Below are 26,423 nucleotides of genomic sequence, written 5' to 3'. Positions count from 1 at the left end.
AAAGAAGGCCCTTGGCGAGGCTTGGCATCCCCCGAGCCCTGCCGATCATGAACTGCCCTCGACGCTGCAATCTTCCTTTTTATTAACTTTTTTTTTTTGTTTTTATCTTTTAGCTTTTTTAAAAAAATTAATTTAGTTTATTTTTTAAAAAAAATTAGCTTTTCTTAATTTAGAAGTCCATGTGGACGAATTTTTTTTAAAAAAATTGCCACGGAATATTAAGAATAGAATAAAAAATGTCACATAATTAGTTCGGTCGTAATTTTTTTGATTTGACACTTATGTGATCATTTTTTCTTCAATTTCATACTTAGTGAGTCGGCGAAAAACTTTAGTACTAAAGTGAGCGCCGTATACAAACTTTGACACTTGTGCCATCCTTTTGCCAAATATATATAGTTGTATGTGTATATATACTTTACATATTGTCTTATTCCTAAAATTATATGACTAATTCAATTAACCAAATACAATTTAGCAAATATAATTTACAATGTCATCTCAAACTAATTGTAAGAAAAAGGGGAAAAAGAGATTGGGCCCATATAATGGGCCGTTGGGCCTGACAATACCCAAGAGCTCGGTTAAGTTTTGATTCCGAAATTTCCCTCCCTCCATCCATCCCTCGGTCGCCGCCAGTCCCCGCAGCTTTTTGCCCCGGCGGACTGAGCACTTGCCCCACGAGTCGGCGCAGCTCTCCTCCTGGTCGTCCGGTAGGGTTTTCAGCTGTTGCGACTCAGTCGTTCGTCCGGAGACGATGAGGCTGGTCGGAACGGAAGTCCCCGTCCTCGGCAGCGACTCCGTCATCTGGATCGAGCTCTCCGTCCCTACCGCTCCTACTGGTCGCGACGCCTTCGCTCCTCTCCCCGAGGATTACGCTTCCTGCTCCGCCCTCGCCGATCCTCCTTCTTATCTCATCTGGTATCTCTCTCCCTCTCTCTCTTTCGCTTACGCTGCCTGTTTTGGTTTTTGCGAGGAAGGGCTAGTTAAGGAAGAAGAAGAAGAAAACAATCGGAAGCTCTCGAGTTGTCTTTCTTTGCATTTATGTGAGAAAAAGGGATGGTAATCAGCATTTTGTTGCGATGACAGGAGAATCCACAAGGCGTCTCCTCACGCCCTCGAGCTGCTCCACATCTCTCCGCAGCAGGAGTTCCCTAGGACCGGACTTCGGATTTTGTTCTCCGATGCGCTCTCTCCTTTCGCTTTCGTCTGCCCCAATGAGGTTATCTCCTCGCTTTTGTTTTCTCCACTTCTTCAAGTCGTTTGGCTACGAATTTTGAGCCGCTTCGTCCCGTGTAATCTCTGTTTGCAGTCTAATTTGGGTTCTCGAAGCCCTTACCTGCTCTATGCGATGACCGTCTCTGGAGTTGCGTTCATGTTCCAGCTTCGGCACATATCGAGTTACACATCCTCCTCTTCTTCCATCTTCCCGGCAAGTGATTTTGTTGAGCTCGATGTCAGAACCTTCCTTAGCCGGGGAAGGATAACGAGCATCGCGGCGACTTCAGGATGTCTTTTGGTTGGCACTGATGACGGATCTCTCGTTTCTCTAAAGCTCGGCAGCCTTCTTCCCACGGTCCCGGGTATCAATTTTTGTTGCTCCTCTGTCTATCTTTTTCCACGGTCCGTCCATGTGTTTCTGTTTAGCGCTGTTTCTCTCCATTTCAATTTGGCTGTACATGAGGTAATCTCTGAGCTCACTGTTCATGATCTCACAGTGTGTCATTGATTGATCCTTAGTGTTTCCAGTGGCATAGGAGTGTCATTCCTATTGTGCAGCTTTACTTTGCTATCATGTCAATTTAGGTTTATTTTGCTATCCATCTAATAGTGGTTGAGTCTTGAAGCCCTTTGTCTGATATCCCTCTTTTTCCCTAGGCTTTCTGCATGAGCTGCGAGATGATTCCGGAATTGGTCGATTGTTGGGTTTCATGTCGAGGTACTCAATCCTTTTTCACGTTGTCATGTATATCTAAGAGAATCAAGGGCTAGAGGGTCGCTCTTGCTTTAAGATAAAGCTGATATGTACTTTGGGGTGGAAGTATTGATCAGGCTGGGATGTAGTTGGATATCTATATATAACTTGTTGAGCTGGAGTTGGATATCTTATGGTTATGGGCCTTGTAATAATTATGTCATGATGTTGGCTAGTGGCTTCAAGCAGCAGTTGCCGCTTGTCTTTACCTTAATGGATTTGAGAACACTGTAGTGCTGAGTTGTATATTCATTATTCACAGGGTTTGTTGGCAATGTTTATTTTGATAGATATCTGTGGATTTTGTAAATTGAAAATATTTCAGTACATCCGAATTGTGCAAGGACAAAATAAAGAAAACCAAACCAGATAAGTAAACGTCTCAATCCTATGAGGAATTGTAACAATAATACAAAGCTGATTAAAAGAGTACAACACAGAAAAGGTTGAAGATTCTGAACCCTTAAGCAATCTTTTATTGAGTTTTTTGTCTAAATACACCACATGAATCAACAACATGGCTTGTTAATTCACTTTTGGAGTTATAGTTACCAAAGTTCCACTGCATGATTACCTGAGATCTACAGTGTGCTACAAAGTTAGTTATCCTAAATAGAATTATTTCTGATTACCCTACTATGATTAGACTTGCCTTCTCTTTGGTGTCGTGTGAAGTACATAGAAAACAATAACAAATCTTTGTTGAAAGAAGTCAAATGAGCATGGGCAGAATATTGAACTCAATGCCTAAATAAATAGTTTATCTATATGTATTTTTGGATGATAATGTGTCATTTTATTACTATGGTCTTAGCAAGGAACAAGGGTGCTACTTTGGCTGAGTGTTGGTCTTCTAACAATGGAGAGGGTGTTTGGCAGATTGATTTCTTACATGAGGCCCAATATTGGAAGTTGGAGGCTTTCTCAAATTTCTTTCAGTTGTCGTAGCAGATGAAGCCGTATAATGGGAAAGATGAATATCAGTGGTGGATTTATTCTAAATCTGGAAAAATTTTAGTCAAGTTTTACTTCATGAATCTTGTGTCGATCTAATTACAAGAAAATGGTTCTTTCCAGTGGAAGGCTTTTGGAAAGTGAAGGTTCCTCTGAAGTTCTCCTTTTTTCCTTTGTAATTTTAACACTGGATAGCCTCCAAAAGAGAGGAAAAGTGTTGATTAAGATAAGTGTTTTTTTCCTAAGGAATGATGGATAGAGAGTGAACAGTCTGTTTTTCACTGTAGATGGATCAGACAGATTTGTACTACAATATTCCTCTGGTAGTTTTTTTGGCTCATTTGGAAAGAAAAAAGAAAGAGAGCTTTTAAGAATCCTCTTGGGACTCTTTTGGAGATAAGTGGTTATAGACTCTTCATTTTTTGTATAATGGGAAAGTTGAATGTCATACTTTTAGACTATTGGAATCGATAGAAAACCTGTTGTTCGTAATTTTTACATATCGGAGACATCCCCTCTGAAGTCATTTTGTTTAGGGGTGGAACCCCTGAGTACCTCTTCTAATAGAACTTCGTTTAACCTGAAAAAAAGGGTCAATGATTTCTCTACAACAACTTTTGCCATAGCGATGTAAGTACAACGCAAGGGATGAATGGGTATAGAAATTGATGGAAGATCAGGAGCTTCCTTTACCTGGCTTTGACTTATATACGACCTTTCTAGCTTACACTAAGATCCATCCTGTGCTGCAACTTCTTTTCCTTGTAAGAGTTAAAAAACATGCTATTATAGTCTATAAACAAATAATTTTTTTTGCATAATAGGTACCTTTCTTTAGAACTTTACCCTATAGAATCCAAAGTTTTGGCAATTCCCCTTTCCTTGGGGGTGAGCCTTGGTGTAGCGGTAAAAGTTACTCTATTATGGCTTGCGATTACGGGCTTAATAGTGGAAATAGCTTTCGGGGTCAGAGGTAACACTGCCTATATCGACTCCTCCCTAGATTTCGGCCGTACAAGGAGCCTTGTGCATCCGGCCACGCTTTATTTCTTTACAGACTTATCACTTTGTTGCTTTTTGGAGTACGTTGTGTTCTTCAAGCTTCAAGAACCCAGCAATCCCACAAATGAACTCGAAGAGAGAGAATAAGTTTTCTACTGTCTTTAGATTTGTGATGCATTAGAGTAAATTTACTGCATCATTCAACTTCATAAATTTGTGCTCATTTTTGTTGATTTTCTGTCCAACTCCTTGCTCGGCTCATTTGATGAATGACGAGACTTTTGCTTGAAAATCAGCTACATTTGTGATTATATCAGAGACGGTTTGATAACAAAAAGTAATTGGAGAGACATAATCATGGCATGTAGGGTTAAACCGGCAGGAGGTGTGCAGGATTTGGTGATGCAGGATATGCATGGGAAAAAACTTGTTTTTGCTCTACATGCGGATGGACTATTACGAGTATGGGATCTCTTTCTCAATAGCAGAATTTTGAGTCATACACTGAACATCCCATCATTACCAGGTAGTCCTCTTTCTTTGTTTTCCATGTTTTCTTTGTAGGGATGCTTTTTACTTGTTTATTTGATTTGTATCGAGATAATATCTGTCAAAACATTTCTTATGGTCTCTCTTTTTGATTTTCTCTCTCTATTATCAGGAGGCATGTTAAAAAAAATGTGGGTGGGTGATGCAAATAATGAGATGAATGTAATTCCTTTGGCCATTCTTTACAGGAACAGTATGGTATGTATCTTCAATTAAAAGCATTACATCTTCTAATGGCATCAGATTTTTACTGGAAGTGTTGTAGAAATAATTTTTTCTGGTAAGCAAGGTTATGCAAACAATAGCGGTGAATAGAGGAGAATGCCGATCTAACTAAAGGTAGATTTGCTTTGGTGGCATCGTCAACATAGTTGGACCAAATTGCTGAAGCATTTCAGTATTCCCACAGAATTACTTGACATTAGCTTGTTTCTTTTGATAAAAAACGAGACTGTATGTGGTTGCTAGTACAATACGTTGAATATTATCCTTTATATTCTGGGGCTGAGAACAAAGGGAATTGATGAGGTTGGATAGGTTATGGTAGTTCTTTTTGGGATCATTCTACCCCTGTAGACGCCTTTCATCGATACTTCAGTGGTTGACTCACCATTTACAATCATTATTGCTCTGCCAATTGCGGCGGTCTTGCACAGAGCTCCTCCGCTATTGCAATTGAATATCTCGCTGATGGCTCTTTTCCTCTGTTTAACTTATATGCATTTTAGCTTTTTGTATTTTTGTGTCGTTTGGGTATAGTATTTGTATGGATCAAACATGCTGGAGTTGTGACCTTGTTCTGTTGATGAAATATGGAAGTCATAAAACAAAGATTTACCCACCTCTAAGTATGTATTTTTGAAAATTCAAAAAAAAGACATGGATTTCTAGTTGGCTCATTGTGACGAGCAATAGTAACATCAAGGCTGGGATAGATAGACTACTTATTTTTGCCCCCCTTCTTCATGAGGCGTTTCCCCCCTCATTTGTGAATACTCATATTTGGAGTGATCCTTGTTAAAGCTGGCTATAGTTATTTATGAGATTCACTTGCTTCAGCTGTTCTTGTTGTACTTTTGAAGGAAGATACCATGGAGACTATAGATGTATTTGGTATTCATTTTGGCATTGGGGAGAGGTCCATCTTGTCGGTGAAAACTTTAATACAAAACATCCATATCGAGGAGGTACACAGGCTTTGTTGCCTTTTCCTTCTTTTATTATTACTATATTTGTGAGCCTTAGACATTAGCGTCATGCTGCTCGGTTCCTTCTCTCTGGCTTATTTTTCTGGCACTAATTTGGTTCACTATGATTGCTAGGGGGGATGTATTGATACCCAACTTTCTTCAGATGATATATGGATTTTGAAAGAAAATGGTCTGGTATATCGTAGCTTGTTTCATGCTAATACTGATGAGTAAGTTTGCCTCGTTTTCAATTTACTATATAGTTGAGGCATTTTTTTTTCTTGTTTGGATTCATTGTTAAAGCATTGTTATACATCAAAGTTGCTTCCATCCAAGCAAACTTGAGATGTGTAAATCCTAAAAAGATTGAAAATTTCTTTTCTTCTGCTTTCTTAAAGGATAATTCTATCATTGATCCTTTAAACATTGACGGTGGCATCCTTAAGGACTTATCAACGAGATTTCAACGACGCTAATCTGCTTATTTGGAAAACATACTTTTGAGATCATTTTCCTTAGCATCGATCCGCTTAGTTTCTTGGAGACACAGCCAACATTCACTTTTTTAACCATAGTGTATACCGCATTCATTGCTTTGGCTGACAAGGTTTCAATACTCCTAATTTTTAACACGATTTCTGGACAGTGATAATGTGGCCCTTGCGCATTTCTCACCGCTTTTGGGCTACACTTGCTGCTTCTAGACAATATCTGCCTTCAGTACAATTACATTTTCATATAGAATACACTTCATAAGGATTTGGCTGGGAAAAATAGGAGTGACGGCTGTTAGGTAGCCATCTAATGCATCTCTCCCTCCTTTATCTGGTGTTGGGACTGGTTACACAGGTCGTGTTAGTTTCATAGGGAACCTGTACTTACAATGAGAAGTGACCATAATTCAGTATGTTAGTTTCTTTTAACCAATAAAATAATTTAAAGTGGCACCAAGGTCGTATTTATTTATGATGAAAAAAAGCAAGAATTTGATGCTGACAAACACGGGTTATCTTTACTACCCAAAGTATGCTGGCTGTCTCTTGACATTTGCTTCGATCTGCATTTTGCTAAATAGGGCACGTGGTGACAGGTCACCTTTTGCATAAGCCTCTGAAAAAAGTTGAATTCGACTGGAGCTGCCACATCATCATGGAGCCTAACTCAGAGATCTGACGTCATCATAAGAGATGATCATAGGCTTTTCGCACATTTACTATAACTAGTTCTTCCACTTTTTAAGATGAAGCTAACCATCTTATTCAATATAAAACAAGCCTGAATAGCTGTCTTACCTGGAAAAGGCGTTATGGGTCAAATGACTTTCTTTACTTCATTTCCAGGACTTCAGCAATGATTTTGTAGATAGATACTACCATACTTATAGCTTGCGCTACTGTAGTATAGATCATCCTGCCTCCATTCATAGGAGTCTCGGGAAAATACTTCTCCAAAAAAGGGATTACTTGTGCAGCCTTTTCTTTTATTGTGTCATGTGGAGCCACATTGGGGTCTTTGACTTTAGTCTATCTTGTTTGTAGGGAGGAAGAATTGGGTTATACACTGCAGGAAGAATTTGTTGCGGATCAGCTATTTCAGAGTCCTGAACGTTTTTCAGACGATCTTCTGTGGATTACATGTTCATTATTACCGTTAGTGAAGGTACACTTCCGTTGAATGATAGCTCTTAACATCTTGTCACTTATTATCTAGAGTTGATTCTCTGTTCTTTCTTCTGTCATCCTTAGGTGATGACATGTTCAAGAGTCCCTAACAGCCACTCCATGCTTTTTCTTCTAAGCACCTGGGAGGTGCAATCCTTACAAGCCATTTACAATAGGAGAAATCTATTAATTGAATGTGTTAATTGTGTGTGCCCTTTTTGTACTCGTATAGGGTATTGTACATTTCTAAAATGTTTAATATTAGACCACGCCTTCATCTATTAGCTTAAGCTTTTAGAATCGATGATAGCGGCCTCACGAAAATTTACATGGTATCAAAGTATGAGGTCTTGAGTTCAAAAATTTCAAACCCCTTATTTGCCTCGCCATCTATATTTCACTTTTCAGTTTTGGGCAAAATCCAAACTACACTTGAGTGTGGTGTTATTATAAATGCCTTCGTCTAATAATTTAAGCTTTTACAATTAGCATTGGTCTTTCAAAATTTATATGAGAAGTAATTACAAAGATGCCCTTGTACAAGAATATTGATGGTAACATTATACTCTCGAGCTTTATCACTTGTAATGACATGAATGGATACACCATTATCTCGCCACAAAAATTGTAAAGTTAGAATATAGTCCAGAAAGATGGTTTTCCATAAACTGTCAAAATGATGAAACCAATTTTGACCTGATACGACTTGGCCCTAACCATCGGTATGAACCAAATCAAAAGACTTGCTGGCACGTTTGTTCGCATGACTGTGCTTTCCTTATTGACAAGACTCACAATCTGAAGTTCTTCTATTGGAGAGACTTGGAACCATATTTTGTTTTCCCCTTCTCATTTAACTTTCTGGTGCATGCTGTTGCTTCTGGGGCTTCATATGGTGCAAATGTGTTCATGATGTCATAATTTCCTTATGCAGGATAATGCTGTTCCGTTGCTCTCATCTATCTTCTTGGATAGACTTCTTCATCCTGGGGTTTTCAATGATAGTGTTCTCCGTGCTACTATGATGGATTATAACAGGTGTTTGACTGATTCTGAGCTGGAGTCTTTAACGATTGATGGCGTGAAAAAGGAAATACTCCTGCTGGTTGAATATGAGGTTGCTCTTAGAACTGTTCTTTAGCCACTATATTTCACTCAACTGCATGCATACATATTGCTTTCCCACTCTCTGAGATGTGAGATGTTATGGTTGTCAACTCTACTGACTGACATTTTGTAATTTGTTTTAGGGTGTAAATGAAGCAATGCAAACAACTTTTTATCGTTGGAAGAATTTCTGCAATCGCTATTTTCATTACTGGTGTAAGAACAATGCCCCGTTAGGGTTGCTTCCTCAGCTTCCCGATGGTGGAGTTGGTTTGGTCCGCAAAAGTTCAATTTCCTTCTTTCGTTCATTGGAGGAAATTGAGCTATTGGTTACTGGTATGCCAGATACCTATGCCTTACTTCAAATTGTGTCAGTATGTTACCAACTGCCTTTTGTTCTACTTGGATAGAAAAGAAGAGCTTTTCAAGTTGTCTTTTCAGTTTACACTACTTCTCTGCTATGTCTAACATAATATTGCCTGCGTATGCCTCTTTTTTTAGGTTCGGATGAAATAAATGATATTGTAAGGTTCAGTTTTAGCTCTTCAGATAATGGGGTTGAGAGCGAGGTTCTAGCTGAAATTTTTGGCTGCATGAATAGCATCGGCCAACAGTTTGGGAAAGCGGCTTCTGCAGTGCTTTATGAAGTACTTGTCACCATGCCGTCAATCACTTCTGATGAAATTTTCTCTTCTCTACTGAAGACACTTCAAACTGGATATAGTGCTAAAGGAGTATCGGCTAATGTATCTGATGTGGCATGGGAGAAGGACCCAATAGATCACAAGAGTCTTAGGAGATTTTCTACTGATATCCTGTTGACTCTCCGTCAATTAAGCAACAAAGCTTCCTCATGGGGCAAAGTGTTGGAAGTTGTGGAAGGGTATTTAAAACTTTTTGTGCCACACAAGGTCGTACAAAAGATGGATGATCAAGTATCTTTGAATATCTGCACTTCCATTGTAGTCCAGGCTACTTCCCAAATTGCTAAGATGATGTTTGAGTCTGCATCAGACATTCTTCTGTTCCTATCTTATCTGGTTCACCTAAGTGGACAGGTTAGTTTTTCCCCTCCTATAATTTGCCAATTGATGCAGATTTCACTATATGCTCATTCTTATTTGCTGAGATAGTTCAACACCAGAAAAATTCTCTTCTTTTATATGTTCTAATTGTTCTTTTTTGGCACTTTCTGATGTATTGAACTGTATACTGTCTGATAAATTATTATTTACCCTTCAGAAAAAAGAAAAGAGAAAAAAGTTGTGGATATTATGAAGAATTATGTTTTTTGCTTGCAGATCAATATGTCCCAGGATGATGTATCTAGAATCCGTTTGGAGCTGGTTCCAATGATTCAAGAAATTATTGCTGAATGGCTGATTATTCATTTCTTTGCTGCTACTCCATCTGAATCATATGCAGTTGAAGATTTCAGTAGTCAGCTGTCATCACTAAAGATTGGTTGGGTTCTATCTTGTTCTTTTTTTTTTCTTCCTTTCTTTTGTCCACTGATCAATGAAGTTGCCAATGGTTTATACTGTTTTTTGTTGTTTAATAAGGTAGTGGAATTTTAGCTTTATGTCACAAGAGCATCTCTGATTGTGGATATCAGAATAGTGAGATCCATGACCAGTAATTGACAGCATGACTGCTAGAGGATGTGTGTTTTGAAGTCTTCCTTGAAATTATAGCAGCCACTCGTTGAAGCACCTTGTTTCAACCATCTTCAGACTCTGATTTCACTGTTCTTTTTCCCTTTTTGTTATTAACTTCTCATTTTGAAGTTGAAAAGTTGCATATGTTTGAGGAGTTGACATAAAAAATATTTATACGTGTTATCCTGCTTATGGCCAGATAGCAACTCAGATCGGCGCTCATGGGATGAAAAGCTTGGCAGAAGTGACTTTGTCTTGGCCTTTATACTTTTGTTAAGTAGTCATAGCTTTTCTGAAGGTCTTGATATGTCTCTTCTTGATCCTCAAGTTGTTACAAGTACTGTGAGGAGATTTACGAGCTGGATAATATGGGGCTTGAATGGAGATGATTCTTCTGCTTTCTTGAGTCATTCTACGGAGCTTGCTTTGATCTTGATTAGACATGGGCAGTATAAAGCTGCTGAGGTTAAGTTCTTTTGTTACTTTTCTGCCGTAAAGAATATTTTGTCTAATAATGTGTTATGAGGGATTTTTCTAAACCACTTCTATCATTTCCTGTATTGTTCACTCTCAGCTCCTTCTTAGCATGGTGGAAGCCCATTCCCGAAAGGAATACAGTTCTGCCAGTCTGCAGAATGCAAGCAGTGATTGGTGTGTAGTGCATCATCTTTTGGGATGTTGCCTTCTCCATCAGGCACATGCATTACATGGATTCATGAAAGAGAGGAAAATCTCCGATGCTGTTCGCTGTTTCTTCAGGTAATTTGTACATGTGTCATTTTCTTTCCTCATTGCTCGGACAAGCATTCTTGGAGTGAAGCTTGTATTGGTGCACTTTCTGAAAATGGACTTACCTGAAGACTCTTGGAGTCAACACAATATGACTTTACATCCCAATGATGGCTCAATTAAATTGCGAAATCAATCAGTAAAGACGGTGTATCTGACAACATAGTCCCTTGGTGCTTTCATTTTTTGTCTCTTTCCCATTGTCTTTTTCCTCTTTTCGAATTGACTTCCATTTTGAGGCCTCATTAACCACACTTTTGGCTGTTTAAATATTTAAATGGATGACCTAAAGCATAATACTGCTGCTTATGATGTTATTATACGGTTGTACTTTCTCACTTTGATGAACTGCAACTGCCTCTCAATTTGGCTATGAACTACTTTAGGGAGTTCTTGTCATGGTATTTGAACTGTAATCAAATGCTTTCTTGTCAGAGCTTCATCGGGAAAAGATGCAGCCCGCGCTTTGCAGAAACTATCTCCAGAAACTGGATTACCACCGCTTCGTTTCCGTGAGTTATTGCATTAAAACTATATCTTAAAAATTTCAGGGAAGAAAAAGATATGTATGTCCTCATCTGTTAACTTCTTCTACTCTCCTTTTAGCTGATTGTGCGTCACCTGCTGCATGGAAGCTTCATTACTATCAGTGGGTCATGCAGATTTTTGAGCAACACAACATTAGTGAAGGTGCTTCTCAGTTTTCTTTTGCTGCACTTGAGCAAGTAGACGAAGCTCTCAATCAGAGAATCGATGGTTATGATGGGGACACATTAAATGAATCAGCAACTGCTATCAGCGGACGGCTATGGGCAAATGTGTTCAAGTTCACATTGGATCTTAATAACTTCTATGATGCGTATTGTGCTATTATCTCAAATCCTGATGAGGAGAGCAAACACATCTGCTTGAGGCGTTTCATAAATGTTCTTTTTGAGCACGGTGCATTGAAGGTCCTTTTTAACTTCCTTCTCCCTTATATTACTAAGTGGTCATTGTGCTTATAGGATCATATCAATGACAAGATGTTCGGACGAATTCTATGTATCAAGGGTCTATTTTAGTGACAGTTCTTTTGGGGGGCGGAAAATCCTTGCTGAAATTATGTTTACTTGTTCAAAGATGTAAGTGTGTTTTACAAACTAAGGTTTCTAGTCTCCAAATTTTGGAGTGTTGCTGCCATCGTGGTGGTCACCACCATCCGGTGCCAGACCCACAAGTATTGCTTGGGCGCAATGGTGATGGCCAAGTGCAGTTTCAGTGGTGATTACTGGTCATGATGGTCATGATTGTGGAGATGTGGTACCGACTTTAGTGGGGTTTGCATTGGCAGATAAAATGGGCTGGGTGGCTGCTCAAGGTATAGGCCGATGTTGTGGTGGGTGTGAATGTCTTTTAATACCTTAGTTAAGTTTGATTTTGGAGATTATTTTGCCTATCTAATAGGAAGGTGTTGCCAATGAAGAGGTTTTCTCCAGAACCAACTAAAGGAATATCAGTGCCAAATGTTCGATTACTTGAGCTAAAGTGATGATAAATGTTGACTGGCAATGTGTCAATTGATTTCTGGAAATGAACCAGAGGTTTTCTCCAGAACCAACTAAAGGAATATCAGTGCCAAATGTCCGATTACTTGAGTTAAAGTGATGATAAATGTTGACTGGCAATGTGTCAATTGATTTCTGGAAATGAACCACGTTAGCAAAATGTTGTTTCTTGGACCAATTCTATTTGGATACTTCTCCACGAACTAAGTTGAACTTTGGGGTGTTGTTTCTCATAACAGGTAATCCTTTTTGTTGAGAATCTGATAGCATAGTGCTCAGATGGATAATGGTGATGAAAAATGTGATGATGTATGGGAAAGCACTAAATGTAGTTACAAAGAAGATGAACCCTACGCTCTTGCGTTATGATTTATGCATTCAGTAATGTTCTTTCCCTGAATCTTCTGTCTGTTGGGGTTGTTTATGTGATTTTAATCTTAGTGATTACTTCTTCTGGCTCATATTAGCAATTTCATCGTGCACAATAGCTTTGTGACTGATACATTTTTATCTTGTTCTGAAGTCTACTTGCAATTGTTACATTATAGATTCTCTCTAATGGTCAACTGCCATCCATTGGTTTAATGGAAAAGGTTGAGCAGGAGCTCTTTTGGAAGGTATCCTTCTGTAAAGTGAGTTTTGACTGTTCTATAGAGATGCATGAAGAAATTAAATGGTCCTTGGTTTCTATAATTTGCAGGCAGAGCGGTCGGATATTCTGATGAAGCAAAATCCATACAAGTTTCTTTATTCTTTTGAGATGCATCGGCATAATTGGCGAAAGGCAGCAAGTTACTTGTATCGATATACAGCTCGTTTGAGGACTGAAACCAGTTTAAGAGATAATCAGCAGTCTTTCCTCTCATTACAAGAACGGTTGAATGGGCTTTCTGCTGCTATCAATGCGCTTCATCTTGTTCGCCCGGCACATGCTTGGATTGAGCCGCCACCTGAGGATATTTCACTTCAGCATGAGCCTTATCCGAGTAAAAAGCCTAGAAAGGCCGTTGAATCACAGGGTAAACATCAAACAGAATATCATATTCATTTTGCGTTAAAAAGATCATGCTTCGTCTTCTGTAGTTATGACTTCTTGTGAACAACATTTAGCTCAGTAGAGTTGTTTTATCCTGTATTTCAACATTTACTTTAGTTTTCACACAATTAATTGTTTTTATTTCCGCTTTCAGCTGCTGCTAAGTCCATCCAGCCCCAATATTATTCTTATCTTGACATCGAGAAACTTGAGAGGGAGTTTGTGATGACATCAGCTGAATATTTGCTTTCACTTAGCAACGTCAAATGGTCATATTCAGGTACTATACGTGCTTTGCTTGATCTCAGTAGTCAGCCGGAACATGTAGCATGGTTACTATTTTCAGCTGATTATTGATCAGTCTTTTAGAAACACAGCACAGTCGAAGAAGCAGTCAGCTGACAGCTTTATATCACTTTTTTTTAACATTTCTAAGCTACAGAGCCATGATTTTTTTTTTTTTTTGGTTGAATTAGGTGGTATTGTCTGATTGTAAGACATTGAATTAGCTTGCACAATGGCTTGGTTTTACCAAGCATTGGTTTTTTTGAAGGAGTGATGAGTTCAATGAGAATAGATCTAATTTTGTTGTTTGACCTTTGACTTGAATAAATTTTTATAGGCTATGTTGATGTTTATGGTACAAATATTATGGAGGTGACAAGATATCCCGTCGATTATAAAACAACTTCATATTGCAAGGAAATCTTGGGCTTGCTGTGATGTCCGTTGCATTTGTGCTTTTCTTCTATTTTAAAATAGGGAGGTGTACATGGAATGGAGCTAAATAGTAATTTATACTATTTTCTTCTTTCCCAGGAAGTCCTGCTGCTCCTTCAGAATTGGTCGATATCTTGGTCCAAACAAATTTGTATGATATGGCTTTCACTGTTCTCCTGAAATTCTGGAAGAACTCTGGACTAAAAAGGTGTGCAATCTGGAAAAGAGTTGGATGATAGCATGCTTTCGCTTTTCTCATTTTGCTCGTCATTTACAATTATGAGCATCCTCTGCGTAGGGAATTGGAAAGAGTTTTCTCTGCTATGTCGTTGAAGTGTTGTCCCAATGCTGTTGGTTCACCAGTCACAGGGTGAGTCCTTCCCAAAAAGCCTTAAAGTATATATTAGTGGTTGCGTAATGTTGTTAAGTGCGTCAAATGAGTTTTGTTTTCCAGGAAAGATTTCAAAAGACAAGGTTTATTGCTGACATCAACAATAAATGAAGCAGCTGTGCCTGGTTTGTCTGATATGGGTAGTCGAAATCCACAATACACGGGCAATTCTCACTGGGAAATTCTTGAGCTTTATCTGGTACATTTCTTCATTGCACTCTCTCCTGCTATGCTTCCTTTAGCTTGTCTTCTGCTCCCTTGGTGACTGAATTTGGAGAATTTTCAAATATGTTACACTCACGTACAATATGACAGTAATTTATACAAAAACTGTTAGTCCCGCGTGAAGTTTTACATGGAGTTATGACCTGATGAGGAGATAGAGAGTGCAATACTTGTCAAATTTGGGTGATGCATCTGTTATGACTTTCCACATTATGTATGACTGCTGGATTTACTCTTGTTTTTTATCACGTGGTACAGTGGAGTTGATCGAAAATGCAATTGATGGCTTAACCATGCCCATTATTAGCTTGTAGAGACCAACAAATGAAGGGAAATGGGTGTTATTATGTAGTTCATGTGCCTGGTCTGGTTACTTTGGGACTGAAATGGAAAGACAATGTTATAGAAATTAAATGCACATAGAATGCCTGCCTTTTCTTTTCCTTTTGATGGAATGCCTTCTTAGTTGGAATTGCCATTTAGACTCAACACCAACATTATCATGAAATGAATCAGCAGGTTGGAGTCCATAACCTAGGTATACACGGTAGCATATCACAAAAGCATCCAACCCTTGTCTCGAAGCAATGAAGGGCTTTCTTTCAACTATTAAGTGCATATTTTGCCCTTTTTCTCTCCCTGCAGGGAAGGTATAAGGACTTCCATGCCAGATTGCCTGTTGTCGTTGCTGAAACTCTTCTTCGTACAGATTCTCAAATTGAGCTCCCCCTTTGGCTAGTCCGAATGTTTAAGGTACTTTTTCTGTCTGAATTAGACTACCAAAATATTTTTTTGGTATAGGGGCTTCAAAAGACTTATAACAGGGTACTTTGCTTCCTCATTTTTGCATGTGCATGAGCAACTAGTGTTTTAATGTAAGGCTTATCTGCTTGTTCATTTACTATCAAGTTGTTGCATATCTGCTTTGATGTCGAAAGTTCCTAAGAATTGGTTATGCATCGCCTTCTTCAATCATATGTATCTCCTCATTTTGGGTAGTTGCAAAAATTGATCTTGATATCTCGTGTTACAAGTGACATCTGTTCTGATATGAATTTCTCATTTGTTGCTTTCTAATGAGTGATTGCATCAATTTTTGTGGATTTGACTTGAGGTTAGAGCTCCATGATAACAGAGATGAAATGCGGTGTGGAGGTTTTGGTAGACAGAAAACAGTCACCCCTAATGCATGTGTTAGGTCCACATGGTGCTAGAGTTCTCCTGTTTGCAATTTTTCTAATTGATATTCTCTTATGGTTGCAATATGAGGAAAAAGGGTGTTCTTAGTTTGCTTTAAGTACAATTTGGAATTGTCCCTAAAGAGATATTTCCAAAGTAAAACAGTTCAAACCAAAGAGATGGAACCTTGAGACCATATTAAGACTTGCAGTTTAGTTTAGATGTGGACTTCGTTTGTCCTATATTACGATAGTCTTCTTGGCTCTTGCAGTTTTTACTTTACACTCTGAATATTACTGTGAAACTCATAAATTTCGGTTAATCTCAACATCCCTTGCATAGAATATTTTGGACCCGTGGTTCTTGGACCCGATTAATCTTACAATTGCTCAATTTGTCTCTTTTTGTTTTTCCATTTATTTAAATGGATTGAAATTGCTGAGGTTTATATAATTAAATGGACCCAACTCTGCAACTGGTTCTAATTCTCTCTCAAAACTGGTCAATTTAATTCCATTTTGGAGGAGCTTGTCAGTTATGACATGACACCATGTATCATCATGGGATGCTTCAGGGGCCTGATTAGATATTTACCCCCTTTTAAACCAAGGAGTGAATCATAAAGCAATTTAAGCTCACTGATTTTTAGGAAAAACCGCAAAAAGATAACATATGGATTTTTTTTTAATCTAACAGCTTTTCATAGGGACTGCCGGAGTTATCTAGAAATACATGATTTCTTTGTAATTGAACTGGAAGTTAGGGGAATGCTATAATGATTTACCCAACTTGCTGCTTATCTAATAAATTTATCCAACTTATTTGAGAATTTATTTTAAGAATAGATGATTTTGTCAGTAATTTGTGTAATGAGAATTTTGCGTGATTATGTAAGACATATACTCCTCTTTGTAAGTTGGAAACTAAATCAAACTGAAATTGGTGCCACAGTCAAATCCAGACCATAGATTTAACCTATTTTTGTTACAATGTACAGCAAGTTGCGATACTCTTTTTAGCAACAGGTCAATTGTACACTGAGTTGGTGAGAGAAATTTCTATTTGCCTTCTTCTGTTTATGGTTTATTTTAGGATGTCTGCATGTAGATGGCAACCAATCATGGAGATTCTGTGTATATCTGCTGTCCTCTTCTTTTTTTCCTGAGAAGCATTATGACTGTCTAGGGCGAGTTAATTTGATGCAAGTTAGGTCATAATCCACATTATAGAATAGTTTCCAAAGGGAGGTGTGCACGGTTACGATTTACAAGTTATTTAGAATTTTTTCTTGCTTCTGTATTTGTTTTTTAGGTCATTAGATTAGATTATTCATCTGCAGCTAAGGTTGGTTAATGCTGATAAATATTGAACTTGAATAAAATCCTCTTTTAAACAGGTAGCTACTTGACAACTTACCGTCTAACATGTTCTTATATTAGTTGCTGACTTTACTGTAATAATTACCACTTAGTTATATACATGTGTCGGAACTTTTCTTATATTGGTTGTCGGGACTTAAAGTTCTTCTAATCTGGTACTTTTTTCTATATCTATTATATGTCTGCTTCTTACTGAGATGGAGATGCCGCATTCATTACAATTACAAACCATTATTCATCCTCCCAATTTGATGGATTTGGCAGGGCAATAGAAAGGACACGAGCTGGGGTATGGCTGGGCATGAATTAAATCCAGCGTCTTTGTTTCAGTTGTTTGTTGATTATGGGAGATACACAGAAGCTACACATTTGTTGCTGGAGTACATCGAATCATTTGCATCAGTGGTAATTTACATTGTGTGATGCTTTTCAGAAGACTGGTTATCTTGGATAAATTTTACTTCTTATTGCTCAGTTATGTTCTTTAATGGTTTCGATTTCCCAACACGCTTTCTCGTCTCTGATCACATTTCCTCCTGCTTTTGTGAAATAGTTTGTTATCTTTTTCCTTTTCCTGCCATTCAGTTTCCATTTTGCATGTTTTGATTTATTCTACCTCAAAAACTTCCTGGGCTGAGTCATCATGTACAATGTAATTTTCCTTTTATCTGGGACTTTATATTGGTGACTTGGAGAGGACGGTGAGGTAAGGCAGGAGAGGAGAGAGGGGCGAGGGGGGGTGGTGTGTGAATTTTGGAATTGATAAGAGTTGTAGTGCAGTACTCCAGCTTTATCATGACAAATGGTGTTAATGCAATGTTGATTATTGAGAACCAAGTGATTAGTTGCTAGGGTTCATACACAAGAAGTTTTCATGGGTAAATTTTCCTTATGGGCCAAAAGCCAGTTGTATTGCCCGGTGAAAAGAAGTAAGAACTTTGATTGATATATGGGTACTCTTCCAGATCCGTGCGCATGAGGTTGCAATACATGATGCTTTGATATATGGTATGGATTTACATTTTAATTGCTCTGCGGATTTTAATTGATTAAGCTTCAACATGTCAGCATTCTGGGGAAGAACACTCAGTTGTTTATTATTAGTAGGGTTGAGCCGTTGAAGCATTTGCTAGTCAGAATATCATCTGGTTCTGAAGATTTGGTTATAGGTTGCTTGCCAGGAGTGTAAATTAGCCTTGTTCTTTGTTTTTGGTCCAAAAATTAGCCTTGTTAAAATGTGGGAATTTTGTTTTTCTATAAAATTCTTAGCTGTTGATAGATATATCTATGCATGTATGTGTGGATGTATAGCCCTTGTAATGGATGGTGCCATTGTATTGACCCTTTACAGAGGCCTGCACACTTAATTCACCGCAAAAGGCCATCTGCCGTGTGGTTCCCATATACAACAGTTGAGCGATTGTGGTGCCATCTTGAGCAGTTGACCAGGTCGGACGAGATGGCTGGACGGTGGCAGAAGCTGCAAAAGTTATTGCATGCGGCGCTTCTTAGCCATCTCAAGCAGGTGTTATAGTCGTCAGCGGTTAAATATGACCGGTTACTCTTCAAACTAAATACTGTGGTAGCTAACAAACCTGTTTTGCTTTTGCAGTTAAAAGTAGATTCGGAGGACGCACTCTCTTCTGCAGTCAATTGAGGTACTTCGACGACGTCCCCACAAATTTGCATGAAGTGAATGTTCTCGACAGTGGAGTTAGACCAGTGTGACTCTGTCGACCCCTTCATTCATTTTTTGTTTTTGTGGAGACCGATGGCATCCAGTGAATGCATTGGAGCAGCAAGGGGAGTAATTTATATGCCACGATCGATAGAAAGCCGCTGTATGTAGTAAATTGTTGGAATGGCCTGTCTAATGTTGTCGTGGAGTTAGAAGTTTAGGCAGCTTCCTCTGCGTAACTATCCCCCACAATGTTGTCTTGGGTTGTTGATGCCATAAAACTGCAATGCTCTTTCTTGTACAGTTGATGTGAGCTATCAGATTCGCTCTTCTTTCATAATTAAGTCGCAGCACAGCTCGAGAAAACGTTAGTTCCTCACTGGCCAGACCGATAGTCTTTATTTATTTATTTCATGCAAATCGTGGTGGGAGTTGCACATGCTTCATATTGGATCGAATATGGACGATGATGTGCTTCATGACGCACCTGTGCATCTACATCCGCCCGATCATCTTGTATTTGGGAAGAAGCAGCATCTTTGATTAAATCGCAGTGTTAAACAAGGGTGTCAATGATTCAGTTTAATTTGATTTTTTATTTTATTTTGATTTTTGTTTTCCCTTCTTTTCTTTTCTTCTTTTCTTTTTTGTGCTGAGGGCCTGCAGGGGTCGTCAGCCAGTCCTCGCCTGGGGGCTGCCGACCCTCAGCCCCCAAAAAGAGAAAAAGAAAAATAAAGAAAATGAAAAGATAAAAAATGTTATTTTGGAGTTTCCATTGGGCGGAAAATCGAATCGAAATTTTCAGTTTGGTTCGGTTGGCAGTTTGGTTTGATTACTGTGCCTGAAATTTGATCATAGCATCTTATTTTAGCTGGCGCGACCACCTCGGGACCATTTTAGGGTTGCTCTTCTGATGATTTTACAGTCATAGGGTGTGGGACGGCGGCTGTTGATGCCTTTAATCTGGATGTTACAAGCTAAAATTAGATTAGATAACTTAAGTTTGGTGTCTAACATGTTGCAGAGGGTTGATATTGCTGAATGAAATAGTAAGAAAAATGATTTTGACAGCAATGGTTGGTTTGTTTCACGATAAATAATTTTTAGAATTTTTTTAATTTTCTGGCATGTTTGAAAAAAAAAACTAATCGAAGAAAATATTTTCCATTAATGAAAAAAGTACTTTTAAAAGTGGAGAAAGTTTTCTCATATTTTCCCATGCATTGCTTCGCATCTCTTTTCTTGTTAATTATTTTAAAAAATCCTAACTTTTAGTAATTTTCTCTTCTTCTTTTTTCCTTACAGAGAGGCAAGGGACGATCCTGGTGAGGCCGGCACTGGTCTTGGGGGAGCTCGTCCCTCCGTTGTGACCGGTCGCTGGTCGTCGCTGTGGTTGATGATCAATAGAGGAAAAAAGAAAAGAAATGAAATGAAATGCGAAAAATATTTTTCTATTAGCCATGCACAAAAAACATTGTCAATTTTTTTGAAAAAGGATTTTCAGAAACATTTCTTTTTTGTTTTTCGAAACAAACATAGCGTAAGAATTTTTTTCCCCCCATTGACTTTGAATCCAGTTACTGTTGTTGGTCCGTCCAACTCCAACCTTGTACATGTTTGATTTGAATGAAAGATGTTTGTCAAAGGTAAGATGAGAATATGCGGAGAGCATCTTCTTTCTCTAAACCTTATTCCCCTCAATGGTTTGGCTTTGGCTCTTTTGTAATTTCCTTCTCGTTCCGTCTCTCCCAAAACATGAAAAGAAGACCCCGTTTTGACGAGATCACGGATCGAAAGAGTGATGTCACGGCCGAAAATTCAAAATTAGAAAAGCGTTCGATCCGGGAGAGCGGTGCGCAATTCCTCCATCCGCCTTTCAATTTTATTTTTTTTTGGAGAGGATAAGAAGATGGGGGAAAGAATGGAAGCTTCGGATGGAAAGAGGAAGAAGCAACCCTGGGCTTAGCAAAGGAGAAAAGTCAAGTTGGGTGAGCGTGGGGTGCGGGAGAGAGAGAGAGAGAGAGAGAGAGAGAGAGGAAACGAAATTGCTCGAGGGGAGGCAAGCGGGTGAGGCGCGTTGAGCCGAGCCTAGACGACTTGTCCCTCCTCTCCTTTCATCTGCTTGCTGCTGCTGCTGCTGATGATGCTGGTGGTGGTGGAGCTATCGACGACGTCCTGACTTCTTCTTCTTCTTCTTCCTCCTCCTCCAGCTCGCATCCTCATTCCTCTCGCCCCCTTTTCAGGTGTGCTTTTCCGTCTCTCCACTCGCTTCCCTCCTCTGGTCTAATCGTATTCCCTTTTCCCTTTTCTTGTTTTCTGTGGCCTTGCTTGAGATTTTTGTGCCCAAGGCGACTGGTAAGCTCTGGATGCGTGACTCCTCTCTTGCTCTATCTCTCTGTATGCGTGTGCGTGCGTGTGTTTAAAATTAAAAAGAAGGACGGCGGGTTCACGCAGTTAGCTGCTTTTGCCCGCCACCCACAACAACGCTTCTCTTTTCTTGTCAGCTCTTGAAACCCTCTTCCCCGAATGAACTTCATTTGATTTCTTCACTTTTATCGGGTGAGATGTCTGCTGCCTGGTTTCTCCAATTGGGGTTTTCCATGGATGCCCTACTCGCCCAATATCTTTGATTGATCGTTGGACTGTGTTAGTCCTCGTTCGATTGCCAATTTGTGGATGCTGCTTCAGTTTGCAAGCAGCCCACTTCTTCATCTGCGCATTTGAAGTTTCTGATCTGGCACTTGACCAATATAGGCACTTCCCATGGCGTTGCATTCTTCCCTGCACTTCACCGTAGTTATTTCTCGACTGGACTGTCATATTTGTAGCTAGCTTTCAACTTGCCAGTTAGAAATTCCTGTCTTCTCACCCCATGCTTTCACCTGATTAGCTGAACACTGTGCTACTTAACGATGAGATAGTTGAGGAAATTTATTCTTGCAAAGTGAAGTGATATCCCTGTCATAGATGTTAGATAGAGTGCGCCGATGGATTTGATTTCTCCTTTTTGCTGTGCTTCCTTGTACCGTGCTCATGTTTTTATCCGTTCCACAGCCTTCTCCCTCTTTCCCGTCAAGATGCCTGATTCATTACAAGAAGCGCAAAAACAGGATGTGAACCCTGAGCAGCTCCCCCCGAGTGAAGATAGCGAGTATGTTAGGCTGGTTATATCCAATGAGCCGATAACAGGTGAAGCTGACAATTTACGGCCTCAAACTGATGACAGACTTCACAATTTTGTGTGGTGGACCAAAACTTTGTCGTTGTTAACTATTGTTAGTATCATTGTCCTCGTTTTCTTGAATTGGGGAGTTCCATTTCTACTGGAAAAGGTACATTCTATCTGATCCACACTCAAAACACTTGCATGTAAACATATACCCTTCACACATTCACATATCGTGAACAAGCGAGCACTCTACCGCATGTGCATGTGCAATGTCTGATTTTCCGGATTTTCTGTGTTTATACTTTGATGATTGTATCACGGAATGCAGAGAAGTTAGAAGTGTCTTAAAGGTGAATGACTGCTCGTTAACTTAAACCCTGATTTTAGTCTCGAAACCCATCAAATCTCTTGTAAATCATCTATATGTTGGCAATTGTTTGTGGTTCTGCAAATGCTTTTGATTTTGAAGATGCAAAGCTGGTCAAAATAGCAGTGCAAGTAAAGTGTTTGTAGCATAGCTAAAATGAGTTCCCTGTTAATAATATAGTTGCTCATGGGAATTGTGGCCTCTTGGGGAATTGATACTATGTCTTTCATCACTTGTTATAGCTAGTACTAATACATTGGAGAATTCTTCCTTTCTTTGTTTCTGTTTATTAGTTTGGATCAGTATCTAGTAAACATAAAATATCTTTTTGCTGTGTTATGTGCTGTCTTCTGGGTTCTTGAAGGAAGGTGGTTGCATCTACTATCTAATATTGTCATTCATTTGAATAGAACCCTCTGACAAGTTTGTCATTGTATCCGATACTATTTGCAATTAATCACGTCCTTCACAGTACAACGTAGACCTAGACAAAAGGAGCCAAATATGGTGTATGTGGTTCGCTTACATGCATTTTTGGGAAAATTGGAGCTAATAAAAAAAGTATGCTACTGTTTTGGTTGAGTCTTCCTGTATGAAATGGCATTATTTTGTTTGCATGGCTACTGATGATCCTCGTAACCGTAAATGTCCATTGCTTGTTCTTTATTGTAGGTTCTCTATCCAATTATGCAGTGGGAAGCCACTGCGTTCGGTCGTCCGGTTCTTGCCCTGGTGCTTGTTGGCTCTCTGGCTTTCTTCCCTGTATTATTAATTCCATCCGGACCTTCCATGTGGCTGGCTGGAATGATATTCGGATACGGTCTAGGTTTTGTAATTATAATGGTTGGAACAACTATTGGAATGGTCCTGCCATATTCAATAGGACTACTGTTCCGTGATCGCATACATGTAAGGGACCTCATTCTTCAGATGACCTTAATGAGTTCTTGCTTCATCACTAATTGCTCTTAATGTATATGCAGCAATGGTTGAAAAGATGGCCCCGAAATGCAGCATTGCTTAGACTTGCTGGTGAAGGGAGTTGGTTCCATCAATTCCAAGTGGTTGCGCTCTTTAGGATCTCGCCATTTCCCTACACAATTTTCAATTATGCAGTCGTAGTGACTCGTCTGCATTTCTGGCCCTACTTGTCTGGATCTATTGCCGGAATGGTACCTGAAGCTTTCCTTTACATCTACAGGTATGCCTTAGTTTCCTGCAAGTATGACTTCGAATAGTTAAGCTCTGGTGCTCCTCTTCTATTGAATTCTGGATATCTCCATGGTCAGTTTGTGACAATCGCTGAGCGAATAAGCATATTATTAGCTTCCTGTTTCTTTTAACAAACAGAAGATAAAAACTTGTGATGCAACATAATGCAAGGTAGAATTCTGGCTGTGGAGTAATGCATGTGTGACTGCTTCATCTGAAATGCATTTCTGCTTTGATTCCATGCAGTGGGAGACTAATGAGGACATTTGCAGATGTGAAGATGGGGAATCATCACTTGACCACGGCTGAAATTGTTTACAATGTTGTCTCTTTTATTGTTGCAGTCGTCACCACAGTTGCCTTCACAGTTTACGCCAAAAGAGCCCTAAGTGAGCTCGAAAAGAAAGAGGCTAACGGGGAGGACTCCGCATCTGATGTTGGCATTCTGGAGATGGAGAAACTTTCCCCAGAAAGACCCACACGTACCAATTCTTCGTCGCCTTCGATGTAGATTTTAGATGATCGATACCTGTAAATAGTTGAATGTATAGAAAAGGCTTTAGGATTCTGTACCGTGGGCCATTTATTTTTCTCTCCTTTTCCCTCCACTGATGTTCTAAAATGGTTTTGTTGTTACTGTGATAGTTGAGGATAGTGGTTAAAGATCTGCTCAGAGTGGAGCATATTTGCACATTACATGTTTGAAGATCTATAGCGGCTAGAAATGGGGACTTCTGTGCATTTCTTGGTTTTGGTGCTATTTTTTTCTCGTCTTCACCCCTGAAGCTGAAATGGACCTGTGTGATTGCTTAAGCACCCTCTACATGTATCTCCTCTGTATCTGACTATGTGTTCTAAAGTAAGGATCTACATATACTGGTGCAAGTTTTGTACTAATTATTAGCTATTAATTTGCTCCAGATCTACTAATTCCAATATAGACATTGTTCGAAATAGTAGTTGATTATTGGCTCTTGGAATAATTACTGTGAACTTGTCTTTTTGTTTTGGTGTTGAGTCCTGTCAGCATAGTTAAGGAGAAAGGGCGTTCGGCGCTCGTGAGGAAGTCCGGCACATAGTCAGGTCACTCCAGACGTGTTAGATCATTGGAAATGTATCTATGGCATTCAGTGCAAGTAGGTTTCATTGAAGCATTGAATGGAAAGGAAGTCTTTTACGTTTTGCAAGAGAAGGGTGACTTATTGGCATAGAGTTAGCCGATTCATTGCTTCTTCTCCGGGGAAAAAAAGTTCAAGGACCCCGTGCGCGTTCTACCTCCATGCAGCATTACTCTGTCGAGGCTTTCGCCTATTGAGTCATCAAGGCTCATCCGTGCGCGCACCAATGACAAGGAGGCACTGGAAGAATGTATCTTATAGAGTTCATATTTCTTTGAAGCAAAAAGGCAATTCTTGGGGTATAACCTACTTCAAGTCCAATCCACCTTAATAGTGAACTCAAAGCTATACTCCCCCTCCTCAATGACTTGCGATTTCAACCTCCAACTGACCCTACATTGACACTTATAATAATAACCCAAAAGAAGGGAAGGAAGAATTTGTCTAGACCAGTGGTCACTCCTACTTAACCCAACCGAAGATGAATCCCAATCGAGCTCTCGGAATTGTCTCGTTCATTGTCTCCTCCATGACCTTTTTCGAAGTTCTCATCGCAGCGGATAATGAGAATCTTGAGGACGTGTGTCCGACCGCAGCATCGACTGCTCTTTTCATAAATGGATACCCCTGCAAGAGCTATGCGAACATCAGCGCGTCGGATTTCAAGAGCTCAAAGCTGAGCACCCCCGGGGACATGGACAACTTCCATCGATCGGCAGTGACACTGGCCACCGCCGCGGACTTCCCCGGCCTCAACACACTCGGCCTCTCCGTCGCACGGTCCGACATTGAGGTGGATGGCCTGGTGGTGCCGCACACGCACCCGAGGAGCGCGGAGATGATGTACGTGTCGAAAGGGGTGGTCATAGCCGGGTTCATCGACACGGAGACCAATCTGTTCCAGAAGCGGTTGAGGGAAGGGGAAGTGATGGTATTTCCAAGAGGGCTGCTCCATTTCTGCTTGAACGATGGTTTTGAGGCAGCCACCGTCTTCTCCGTGCTCAACAGTCAGAACCCTGGCTGGGTCAGCATCGCCGATGCCCTGTTCCCATCTCAACCCAACGTTGATGATGCGGATGTGGTGAACAAGCTCAGGACCCGGTTAATTGCTTCTTCCATGGGCAGCCATTTGCGTGGGTAAATCCTACTTTGGGATGGCTCTGAGTCACTCATGTCTGATTTCTCTGTAGTGTGGAGGCATGAAACTGTGGCATGCACGCTTGTTTTTTTTCCTTAGGCATGTAATATGATATGAACATCAACTCGAGACTCTTCATAAATGCCAGCATTCCACTGCTCTGTCCGAAGCCATATCCGGGCTTAGATAGCTGGTATTCCAGATCTCTTCAATTAGCCGACGACGTATATCGCGATCTGATTGAATCGGGATATTAAGGTGACATAAGACCAATGGTTACTCTAATCGTTGAACTCTTGAAGAACTTAGCAAGTATATTAATGCTGGTTACTTGCCTTCTTTTTTGTTCCGCTGACGGGGGAAAATGACACGCTGCCTG

At 39.7% G+C, this 26,423-nt stretch overlaps 3 protein-coding genes across 6 annotated transcripts; all 3 read left to right on the top strand.

Annotated features, from left to right (window-relative positions):
* Positions 1-609: 609 nt before the first annotated feature.
* LOC115757545 (nuclear pore complex protein NUP160) lies at positions 610-19,384 on the top strand. Of its 2 annotated transcripts, none has more exons than XM_048279203.1 (27): positions 610-921; positions 1,090-1,222; positions 1,313-1,583; positions 1,879-1,939; positions 4,300-4,457; positions 4,593-4,678; positions 5,563-5,667; positions 5,803-5,900; positions 7,209-7,329; positions 8,266-8,448; positions 8,582-8,774; positions 8,946-9,496; positions 9,740-9,902; positions 10,296-10,561; positions 10,671-10,855; positions 11,321-11,397; positions 11,492-11,838; positions 12,981-13,049; positions 13,133-13,451; positions 13,623-13,748; positions 14,288-14,396; positions 14,487-14,558; positions 14,643-14,778; positions 15,450-15,557; positions 17,627-17,767; positions 18,714-18,887; positions 18,975-19,384. In XM_048279203.1, the coding sequence occupies exons 1-27, from the start codon at positions 758-760 to the stop codon at positions 19,017-19,019; spliced, it is 4,461 nt and encodes a 1,486-aa protein (XP_048135160.1). In that variant the 5' UTR covers positions 610-757; the 3' UTR covers positions 19,020-19,384. The 2 variants fall into 2 exon arrangements, with proteins under 2 accessions (XP_048135160.1, XP_030553691.1); XM_030697831.2 differs by having other exon boundaries at positions 8,940-9,496.
* Positions 19,385-20,745: 1,361 nt separating this feature from the next.
* Positions 20,746-24,764, top strand: LOC115757553 (transmembrane protein 64). 3 transcript variants are annotated; one of them, XM_030697843.2, is made up of 5 exons: positions 20,746-20,892; positions 22,095-22,372; positions 23,249-23,485; positions 23,560-23,777; positions 24,035-24,764. In XM_030697843.2, exons 1-5 carry the CDS (start codon positions 20,796-20,798, stop codon positions 24,297-24,299), a joined length of 1,095 nt encoding a protein of 364 aa, XP_030553703.1. In that variant the 5' UTR covers positions 20,746-20,795; the 3' UTR covers positions 24,300-24,764. The 3 variants fall into 3 exon arrangements, with proteins under 3 accessions (XP_030553703.1, XP_048135178.1, XP_048135179.1); XM_048279221.1 differs by having other exon boundaries at positions 20,746-21,283; XM_048279222.1 differs by lacking the exon at positions 20,746-20,892 and adding an exon at positions 21,465-21,599.
* A 417-nt stretch (positions 24,765-25,181) lies between these two features.
* On the top strand, positions 25,182-26,213 carry LOC115757561 (germin-like protein subfamily 3 member 4). The gene has a single exon (XM_030697853.2). It carries the CDS (start codon positions 25,388-25,390, stop codon positions 26,045-26,047), a length of 660 nt encoding a protein of 219 aa, XP_030553713.1. The 5' UTR covers positions 25,182-25,387; the 3' UTR covers positions 26,048-26,213.
* Positions 26,214-26,423: the final 210 nt, after the last annotated feature.

Source organism: Rhodamnia argentea, chromosome 5 (assembly GCF_020921035.1).
Source record: "Rhodamnia argentea isolate NSW1041297 chromosome 5, ASM2092103v1, whole genome shotgun sequence".
Classification (NCBI taxonomy): domain Eukaryota; kingdom Viridiplantae; phylum Streptophyta; class Magnoliopsida; order Myrtales; family Myrtaceae; genus Rhodamnia; species Rhodamnia argentea.
The sequence above is the reverse complement of the archived record's forward strand: the minus strand, read 5'-3'. Positions and strand labels throughout refer to the sequence as shown.

What these genes read in the sequence shown, in the direction of transcription:
- LOC115757545 (XM_030697831.2), top strand. Translation starts at nt 758, where the DNA reads ATGAGGCTGGTCGGAACGGAAGTCCCCGTCCTCGGCAGCGACTCCGTC. An exon ending in CCTCCTTCTTATCTCATCTG is followed by an intron (nt 922 to 1,089) that starts GTATCTCTCTCC and finishes TTGCGATGACAG; the next exon opens with GAGAATCCACAAGGCGTCTC. An exon ending in CCTTCTTCCCACGGTCCCGG is followed by an intron (nt 1,584 to 1,878) that starts GTATCAATTTTT and finishes CTTTTTCCCTAG; the next exon opens with GCTTTCTGCATGAGCTGCGA.
- LOC115757553 (XM_030697843.2), top strand. Translation starts at nt 20,796, where the DNA reads ATGAAAAGAAGACCCCGTTTTGACGAGATCACGGATCGAAAGAGTGAT. An exon ending in TGTTCCGTGATCGCATACAT is followed by an intron (nt 23,486 to 23,559) that starts GTAAGGGACCTC and finishes ATGTATATGCAG; the next exon opens with CAATGGTTGAAAAGATGGCC. An exon ending in GCTTTCCTTTACATCTACAG is followed by an intron (nt 23,778 to 24,034) that starts GTATGCCTTAGT and finishes GATTCCATGCAG; the next exon opens with TGGGAGACTAATGAGGACAT.
- LOC115757561 (XM_030697853.2), top strand. Translation starts at nt 25,388, where the DNA reads ATGAATCCCAATCGAGCTCTCGGAATTGTCTCGTTCATTGTCTCCTCC.